The 10,369-nt window shown below is 41.8% G+C and overlaps 1 protein-coding gene across 1 annotated transcript in view; it reads right to left on the bottom strand.

The window, feature by feature from the left end:
• Positions 1–232: 232 nt before the first annotated feature.
• LOC131439350 (transcription factor Ken 2) overlaps positions 233–10,369 on the bottom strand; it is a 180,174-nt gene continuing 170,037 nt past the window's right edge. The window contains exons 4-8 of the mRNA XM_058610257.1: positions 9,047–9,212; positions 8,752–8,966; positions 8,042–8,688; positions 7,704–7,980; positions 233–4,135 (exon numbers count right to left, since the gene is read on the bottom strand). Of these exons, the coding sequence (XP_058466240.1) occupies positions 3,414–4,135; positions 7,704–7,980; positions 8,042–8,688; positions 8,752–8,966; positions 9,047–9,212 (2,027 nt within the window). The 3' untranslated portion in view covers positions 233–3,413. The remainder of the gene's footprint in view (positions 4,136–7,703; positions 7,981–8,041; positions 8,689–8,751; positions 8,967–9,046; positions 9,213–10,369) is intronic.

Below are 10,369 nucleotides of genomic sequence, written 5' to 3'. Positions count from 1 at the left end.
GTCCGGGGAAAATTCGAGTATTTCGCAAGAAAGAAAGGATTTTCAGCCGTACTTTGACGATTCGACGCAGCCACACAGCGAGATTTTCGCTTGTAGTCAAGTGAAAAGAAAGTCCACTGGACTATAAACGAAAATTAACTGGCAATATAGCCTTAGTTGCTGTGTCATCAATTCGGCGTCATCTCAAGTGAGGTGACGCCAACCAGAAAGGAAGAAGAAGAAGAAGAAAGGTCGACTCAGGCCAGATATACAACTAATCATTGTTAAAATCTGACCATAACTAAATTGATACGACCCTTGCGAGCTGCCTGCACGACTCTAGCGCTGGAAATCGTTGACAGTGATTTCTTTGAACTTCAATAGACAACAACCAGCCCGGTGGAAAGGATAGGGCGCTCCAGCAAGTGCTATCGTAGCCAACATCTGGGACATTTGGTGGGCAATCAGAGCGCTTAGAGTATGATAAACAAACATTCGAGCATTTCAAATCGAGTAAAATCTCAATTTCCTTATCGTAATGATGATATTCTGATCGATAATTTGCGGGGAAGTGCGGTGAAGGGTACTGAATAAACAAGTAGTTTGTAATATCCAATTTTTGTTAGCCATTCTTCTTCATTGTTTTGGTTTTTGCAGAATGATGTTGGACATAGTTTCATGACGTCATAGCAGGGGGCTGACAACAACTGATGCCAGTTTGATCAAAGTAGTCGGTCGCGTTCAGAAATGGCACCAAATGGAATTTGAAAGAAGAAAAAATATTATTTCAAGCGGTGTCTTTAGACCGAAAACAACAGCTTGTCAAATGCTCAAAACCTACAGGGGAAGCCTGAGTGTGGAATGGAATCAGCGGACCTGTGAAAAACAAACTGAAACCAGAAATCTTCAGCTGCGGCTCAAGGTGTTGAAGTGCATTTAAGCCCAGGTCCGATCCGAGAGGCAGGCAAAATTTCATTTTCAATCGAATAATATAAGTCTAGCTGCTTCATTGTCTACGCTGTTGGTAGTGGGTAAGTTCGAATGAATAGGCATAAACATCAGTTCAAAATCAGAAATTTTCTCCGATTAGAATTATCAATTATAAATTATCACCAGCAAGTTTAAATCGATCATTTTCAACTGTTTGAAATGTAATGAGATGTGCATCCAAAGCATAAGAAATGTAAACTGAGGGAGGAAACAAAAAATTTATGTTTATTCTGCAATTGATATTTCAGCTATCATGACTGGTTTACCTTTCATCTATTATCTTGAACCAATTCGATTGTTTACATGAACTTTTGTTACAAGAGATATTTTGTTACTGTTACAGCTTTTCATGGAAAATCAATATGATAGATAAAAGCTTTTCAAAGATCTGTATGTATTTTTCAAAATTTCCATTGAAAATTTCCTAAAACCACCCGCGCGCACAACCAACTATTATAAATGTTACACCACACTTGACGAAAAATATTTGTAGTCGTCCCTGAAGATGAAGGTATAACCTTCGAAACGTTGGCCTTTAACGAAAAATATATGTTTTGGCGAGAAACCAATTGACCAAAAAGCAATCTCTTTATTTGAAACAACATTAATTGGTCGCACCCGCATCAGACGATCGAACAACGAAAAAGTGAAGGAAGTTGTTCTTGAAAATCGGTATGTTTTTTGGTTAATGTTTTGGATATGATACGTGTCGATGCCGAGCTCGTACGAAAATCATCGTTCAGCCACCATATTCGCCAGATTTGCCCCCTGTGACTTTTTCCTATTTCTAAAACCAAAATTTCCACTCCGGAGAACGCGCCATGGCTCGATCGAAGACATAAACAGTAATTCGCTGACGGAACTGAAGGCCATCCCGGCCGAGGCTTATGGCAAGTATATTGAAAATTCGGTTGACCGCTGGAATGCCTTGTGAGACGCAAACTCCGTTTTCCAAACTGGGGCTGGGCGGAACAGATTACTATTACTTTTCTCTCGAAAATGATCCTTTCGATTTGTTGTAAACCCGGTTCAGCCACTCGCTTGTACTCTAAAACAGTCCATGCGGTTTCTAGCGGACAAAGCAAATGTGAGAAAAACGAATACAATAATGTACGATTCAGACGATCCGTCGCCTTCCGTCACCGTCACCGGAACGTCAGCTTCCGTCAAAATTAGTTCAATACTTTCTTTACCGGAACGTTCACACGCTCCGTCCGTTAAGACGTTCCGTGACGGTGACGTGTGAATGTCTCCATAAGAATGCATGTAATTAATGTTGATGGCGACGGTGACGGAGATTGACTGCGACGGAAGGTGACGGACAATCTTAATCGGACTTAATAGAAAAATTCCATGCCAAACTTAGGACGCCATGCCAAATTACTCGGTCCAATCGTCCAATATTTATGTATTACTAAATTAGTGTGCCACCAAATTAGGCGGCCTTTAACCGATTTTGTCTACTAGTTGGGGGGATCCGATCGCGAAAACTTCTACTTAGGTCGTTTTGTTGTGTATTGCTAGCAGTTGGTAGCAAGAACGATGAACTACATTGGGAGTATGTGGAATCGTAATTACATCGAGTTTCTTTTCAATGGAAATCGCGCACCCTTGATAGGTTCAATGGAGTGCATCACTCAAAGTAAGTGTCCTATGGTTTCTGTCGTCAGAAGTGTGTTTGTGTAAGTGTTTGTGGCGTGAAATGTAATAAATTAATAAGAACAAACGAATGCTTAAATTAAGTGTGCGTTCTTTCTAGCTGCGTTGTTTTCTTCTGGAGGGTTTCGGGGGTGACTTGTTTCTGTTATTATTGGTAATCTGCGTTTGTTGTGAGGTTTCTATGTGTTCAATCTATGTTATATAACGAATAAGTTACAGCGCTGTTCCTCAATAGAAGACTTAACCCTACGTATTGCTCCTTAAGTGTGCGTGAAGGTGATTTATTTCAACAAATAGTGCGCTCTGCTGTTGAACAGCAAATCAATAATAAATGTATGAAAACTAAAGTAATAACAAAAGAACGCTACTCGCAATTAATTTGGAAATGACACCACACACGGGAAAATAATCTCTCTTTGAGTCATTCCTCAAAGAACATGTCTTTTTGGAAAAGTCGTCCTCTTCATTTGTGTTGGTTCGGGGGTCTATTTAGTAGGCGTATACTCGAGTATCCAACAGAAAAAAACCAACAGTGATGGCGTCTTTTATAGGTTATGTCGCAGTACTTTTGTTGCATTATAAATTCGAAGCTTACTTGGATATTACACAGTTCATTGTGTGGTTCATACGAATAGCGTTCCAGCAAAGTTTGCTGTCCGTATGTCAGAATTCTATCACAATTTTAGACGGTTTCCTTAGCGGAGTGACATACTTCTATCTTACAAACGGGTGGTGAACATTTCCAACCGATAGCAGTAATAGTAATCCAAATTCAGCAGCTGGTATCATTCGTGGAGGTTCTTGCTCAGCAGCAGATTGTTATGGTGTCCGGACAGATGCCGCACCAGTTCCTGGAGAGTTTCGAAGTATAGGGTGCAAAAACAGCAGGTATACCGGCCACCCGCTTCCGGTGCATTTATAATGTTCCGATGCACCGAGCAGAGATGTTTCAGCAGATGAGCTTTCTGCTTGAACATTGCCACACATAACCGGCAGGCGAACGGTTTCTCTCCGGTGTGAACTCGCAAATGTGTCTTCAGGTTCCAACTCATCCCGAACGTCTTCCCGCAGTACTCGCAACGATACTCCCGCACAGTGGTATTACCCCCCATACTGCCAGCACTGGCGGCACCTCCCGGTCCCCCACCAACGCCGTTTCCTCCACCACCGCAACCACTGCTTCCGGATCGGGCATTCAGTTCGGCCTGGCTGTTCTCAAATTTCTGTATCTGTTGGATCAGTTCAGCCGGACTGGTTTCCGCATTGGGACCACCGTGAACGTACGAGATTCCGAGCAGTTCACCGGGTCCACCGGGCAATCCGGCCAGTGCAGCCGTTGGCCACGGGTACACGAAGGGTGCCACGGCAAGCTTGTTGTCGGTGCTCGGTGGACGTATTCGGTTGTTATTGTTGTTGTTGCTGGTGCTATTATTGTTATTGCTGGCATAGTTGCTCGGGTTTGGCATATCGGTCGGTCGCTGGGACCCGGGGGAACATGGACGGATGTCTGAAATATCGTGAAAAGAAAATTAATTAGTTGACGTAGTCTGCGTGGCTAGACAAAGAAAAATACCGGAATTCGGGGGATTTGAAATCAAACTCATATTGTATCCCTTTTCCCGATTTTGAATTTATTGACATATGAGATTCACGAATTTTCAACTTGAACGAAATGTGTAATTTTTACCACTTTTTTCAAAAAATTCTTACTACAGATCATTAAATTTTTCAATATTTTAAACCAAGGATGGCTTTTATCGTATCAAAGAACGCTCACTGGTAACTATTCACACGATTGAATCAGTGCCATCAAAGAGAGACGGATATCATCGCAACAAAACAAAAACCCGGCATGGCTCATTTAACATAGAATCGACACCAGTGTGAGAGCGAATTTCTCTCGATGACATTTCTGACAATCAAAGGTTAACACGCTGCTGTAGGAATCCTTTCTGAAGCAACAAACGGTCGCTTATTCTCGTTTCGCGATCCGATTCTATACATGTAGTTGATTATTGCGATAGAATCATTTTACTATTGCCGCTAATTCTAACTATGTGCATATAACCTTTGTATAAGTTGTGTCTATGAAAATGTCTGTAAATGTTTTGAAATATTGCAACCTAGTATGAGAATCATCAAGTTGAATCATCGATTCGATTTTCTGCGATAATTGTTAACTTGCGATTCTCTCTTGGGAAATTCCACACAGCCACGATCATTATCAGACTGTAAATTTTTTTAAGGGCGTGAAATACTCAGAGTATGAAGTAGAGAGAAGACTTCTCTAACCACTTGTGCAGTTGTTTATTCGTTTTCATTAGTTTGTTTCGAAATGCGTGGACTTTCAGCAGAACAACGTCGAAAAATTGTGTACAAATGGTGCACAGAAAGATAGCAAAAATGTAAGGAGTAAGTTAAAAATCCGTGCGAAATGCAATCAGGAAGTTCGGTGAGGATAACACCTTTGAGGATAAACCTAAAACGGGTCGAAAAAAAGGTCCTGCTAACCCTCAGTTGGATAAGCGTTCGAGCAAAAAAAAAGGTTTCAATTCGGGATGTGGCCAAAAAGTGGGCACTTCGAAGTCAAATGTTCTTCGTGCTAAAGAACGTTTGAATCTTCGAACCTATAAGAGGCAGAAACAACCATAATAGAGGTCGAAAGCTGTACAATACGATTCATGCTGGAAATTTGAACTGCATAATCATGGACGACGAATGTGCGAGAAGGGAAGTGTTAAACCATTCCGAGACATCGATGGAAGTCGAAAATTTTGGTAAGAAAGCTATGGTCTGGCAAGCAATTTGTAGCTGCGGTAAGATTTTGAAACCCTTCATCACCACTACTTCAATGAACAGCGAAATATACATCAAGGAATGTTTACACAAACGACTTCTACCCATGATTCGAAGCTACAAGGATCCTGTTGTCTTCTGGCTAGATCTTGCTTCTTGCCACTACTCGAAATCAACGGTAGAATGGTATACTACCAAAAATGTCACTTTCGTCCCAAAAGACATGAATCCATCAAATTGCCCACAACTTCGACAACAACAATTGAGGAACGACATTATTTTATACAATAAAGAAGAGCAATTCTTTCTTCGTTCAATTACTTATGACTCGGCAAATCATGATCGCTTTTGCCGAAATAAAAGCGAAATTTCTACTGGGTAGTCCGACAATGTAGGATTGGCGAGATTCTCAGTAATTATACATTTTGCTGAGATGATTACCGAGCACTCAGCTGTTCAAATCTCGGCATTCTTTTGCCGAGATTCGGTAATAAAATTTATGTGTGCAGCATCAAGATTCAGGATCCAGAGTTCTACTCCGAAGTTTAGTTAAGAATATAGGCCCAGAAAGCAGGTCCAAAGTGTACGTGTAGAATTCAGACCCAAAATTCAGATCCAGAGTTAATGTTCAGAATTGAGATCCAGAATTCATTTCCAAAATTCAAGTGCAGAGACCAATTTCATAATTCATGTCCGAGATCTAGTTCCAGAATTCATGTTCAAAATACATTTCCAGAATACAAGTACTGGTGCAGAATCTAAGATTTGTGTCCAAAATTCAGCTCCTTAGTTCATGTCCAGAATCCAGTTCTATAACACCTTTCCAGAACTCAGGTCTGATTTACAGGTCTAGAAATCAGATGCAGAATCCAACTCCTGAATGAAAGCTCTGAATCCAATTCCAGAATACATTCCCAGACGCTAGAAACAGAATCCAGGTCTAAAATTCAGTTCCTGATCCAGAATTGATTTACAGAATCCGACTCCAGAATGCAGAACTAAAATTCATGTCCAGAATTTAGATACAGAATACAGTCCTAGAATTCTGGTCCAGAACCCAGACTCCTAATTCAGGTCTATAATTCAAGTCCAGAAATCGGATGCATAATCCAGGTCCTGAATAAAAGCTCAGGTCTAAGGTCCAGAATTCATTCCCAGAACCAGAATACAGCTTCAGCATACAAATTTATAATTCAGATATAGAATCAAATTCTATAATTCTAGTGCAGAATCTAAAATTCTGGTCCAGAATCAAAACCCCGAATGCAGGAGTGAGTCGAGAGTTCAATATTAGGGCTCAGGTTCATAATTCATTTTCAGAATTCAGCTTTCCATTAGAGATTTCTGACGTAACACTCAAAAGAGCTACAAGTATTTACTAAACTTAAAAATGTTACTTGAGCTAACCTTACCGGAAAATGAAATAATGTGTGTTCGTCTTTGTGATGTTTGTTAAAAAATTGGAGGGGGTGATTATTTTTGAGTTCGCCTCGGGCGCCAGAAATGTTCACTACGGCTCTGCCTTATACTTCTAATCATTCTCATCAATCAGAAAATTTAAAAATAGTATCAATAGAATTCAATCCTGATATTGCACATCCGCTCGAAACCATATTTTTAATCTGGATTTAGTATTCAGCAGTAAGAACTAGAGATTGACAAAACAGTTAATTTCACCGTTCAGTGATGCTAGAACTCTGCAAAAGAACTAGTTCTCAAGAGCCGTTCTTTCGTACTTTCCATAGTTAGTATGCTTGTTGAAAGACTAACCGAGACACTGTTCTCTTCGGAGTTTACCGATCTTGAAAAAGATTGAGCGAGCAAAAAAAAAAAACAAAAAAGGTCCATGACTTTGAACTGAAGAACTACCGTTCTCAAAAAAAAAAGAGTATTTTAAGCAACTGCACATTTTCAATCGTTCGCAGTTTTTTAAGAATATTGTTGAAGACTATTAAAGAACGGTCCAAGAGAATTCGATCTCTCGAGTATGTACTGAACGGTTCCTTGGAACGAACTGTTTGGTAATCTCTAGTTCTGCCCTTGCTGCCAGTGACTACTTCTTATTTTTTAAAAATTTCTTGGTGGTGAACACCGTGGAAAACTGTTTCTGTTACTAGAGCGGGAACAATTCTTTTAAGTACCCATCGATCTGGTGTAAAAGCGAAGTAAATATCTATGAAGCTAAATGTGCCAATCAAACCTATTTTATGTGACATAATTGACATATTGAGTCAAACAAAAAAAAACCTACAACCCGTTCCGCGCATATTCATACTTACCGGACAGGTACGTGGGCGGAGCGGGTAGGAAACACTTCCGGTTCCGGAGATCATCCAGTCCCAGATAGCTCGGTACGAAGGGTGGATTCTGGGCAGGTGAATTGTGGAAACCCGGACGTCGTTTTCGCCACGTGGTGGTCGGTCGTCGCGTCACCACGTAGTTGTCGGGTGTCTCCGCATCGGGCGTCTCGACGTCCGGTAACTCCGCGTCCGGGTGCATGTAGTACGCTTTTCGTTTGGTCCGGAACGGGTCCAGAAATCGGGGCGGCAAAAGACTCTGCAAGCGTGATAAGTGGTTAGTATGATAGCACCGCTCAGATTATCGCGCAGTCATTTACCTTAGTCGGTGCGTTTCCTATCGTTTCCACGTCGATGTTGGCGTCATCCGAATCAGCATCCTGGGTTTTGACAATAGATAAATTCACCGGATCGGAAGAGCTTCTTCGATTTGCGATGGTATCGTTTAGCCGGTCTCGCTGTTCTGTACTGTCGTCACCTTCACGATCTTCAACGTCCAGCTCGTAGTCCTCGTCATCTTCCGGATCCGGATCGCCACTCCCACTCAGTCGGCCGCTTCCAGCGCAGCCACTGATGCTACCACTTAAATTTGTCGGTGTCGGTCGATCTCCACTTTCACCGGTGGCTGAGCCTGCCCGTCCATCCTGTCGATCTCCGGTTCCCGCTTCACTACCATCATTCCCACTCCCACCGCCAGCGTCTTCGTCTGCGTCATGTCTACTAATCTGATGGTGCTGCAGGTTGTTGTTACTCTTGATGATTGCCTCGTCCACCTCATCCATAAACTCGTTCTCATCACGATCACCATCTTCGGAGCTACCGAAATTTCGTTCACTTTTAACACTGATTTTGGGAGTGCTATTGCCGGATAGTGAACCCTGACTTCGCGACCGTCGCCTCGAATGATGACTGGATGCGATGCCCTCGTTCCGGTTGATGTCCACGTGAGGTTCACCTTTGCGGGATTCTGTTTCAAAGACAGTGGAAATGTTATCGAATGATCGAATAGCAACAGTTCGGAATTACCCACCGTTATCGTTGGAACCATCACTATTCTTCCATATACTGGCCTTGATCTGCAGCAGTGCTAGGAGATCCTGCAGGTGATGATATTCGTCGACGGACCGCACGTACACCTGGCCGGAGTACAGGAAGTCCAGTAGAAGCCGGAAGTAGCACACCTGCACCCCCGGAAAGTACACCGTCGTAATGCCATCGAGGACTGGCGTGTCCTCTAGAATCATTCTGAAAGAAATCGATTTGCTGTTAGTGTCGTGGACGATGACTCCCAGCTTTTTTTTTGTTTTGTTCGTCTATGTACGTACCGAATCAGTGGACTGGCGGCGGCCAGCACAAGTTTGTGTGCACGGACGGTCTGCTTGCCATCGCAGATGAGCAGCAGGTCTGTTGCATGCTCGCCCCGGAACGCTGCACCGATTTCCTGGAGTATGCACTCGCCGTGTTTGTTATAATGCAGCATCAGCATCGTAACTGGAAGAATAAGAAGATATAGAAATGGTTAGTTCAGTTTTTACGCAGTTTGGAAAAATCATACGGTATTACTTATTCTATGAAATTGACAAGTTTGTAAACAAAATTATTGTTTTACCTATTGAGAGCAAAGTAGGCTTTTGAATCTTAAGTCGTTTTCACTTGATATCAATCGTAACTCAGTTTCGAATCTAACTGATGTCAAACCGTTTGTTCGAAACCATTTGTTTCAAACCGTTCGTTTTGAATTTCGAACCTAGTTTCAACGCCGTTGAACTGGAATTTGAATCAGAGTTTGAACCTAATTCGTATATCGATTTTTGTTCATATCTCCATTGTTCGAATCCAACTCAAATCTTTCTGTTTAATGAAACAACTCAGGGTCTGTTCCAGGATTATCAAGGCAAAATGACATCGCATTCACTCTGACAGGTTTGATTTGATTAAATGTAACTAGCCCGCACGTGCACTTTGGGAGCGACGCAATTCAGTAGGGTTATGTGGGCTTGTCAACTTTCATTTGAATCTAAGTTTGTAAAAATTGGATGATCGGTCTCTGAGAAAATGGGGTACACTTTTAGTTCATTTTTCATATTTTATCCAGTAACTCCGGAACCGGAAGTCGAATCCAGATCAAATTCAATAGGAACCTATGGGACTATGAGCCCTTTAATATAAATCTGAGTTGAAGAAAAATGGTTTATACACATTTTACCCTGTTTGAGCAAATCAGTCCAACCAGTCAGTGTGTTACATACACAGATACGTTTTGCGTACTCAACGAACTGAGTCGAATACAACTGCCCAAAAGTCGGTTTTCATAGTGATTGCATAGCCTTTGGTGTTGTTTGCATTTCACTCTCAAGAGCACCACACATGGCTATATTATCAGCTCTATTATTGCCTCGAATATCAAGTATCTGCGTGGTGGCGGCGTTTTGATTGGAATAAAAAAGAGCATTGAGAGTAGCACAGTGCACGTTCATGGAGCTAACCGTCTTGAGCAGATAGCAGTCCGTCTCACATGCGAGAGCACTGGTTTTGTCATTTGTGCTATTTATTTACCGCCGAATACTGATCTTTCTCTATATGAGCAACATGCCTTTTGTGTGAATGAGCTTTACAATAAATTTGGAAACCGTGATAGGGTTGTAGTC

Source organism: Malaya genurostris, chromosome 3 (genome assembly GCF_030247185.1).
Source record: "Malaya genurostris strain Urasoe2022 chromosome 3, Malgen_1.1, whole genome shotgun sequence".
In the NCBI taxonomy this organism is placed as follows: domain Eukaryota; kingdom Metazoa; phylum Arthropoda; class Insecta; order Diptera; family Culicidae; genus Malaya; species Malaya genurostris.
This window is presented reverse-complemented; position numbering and strand designations above follow the sequence as displayed.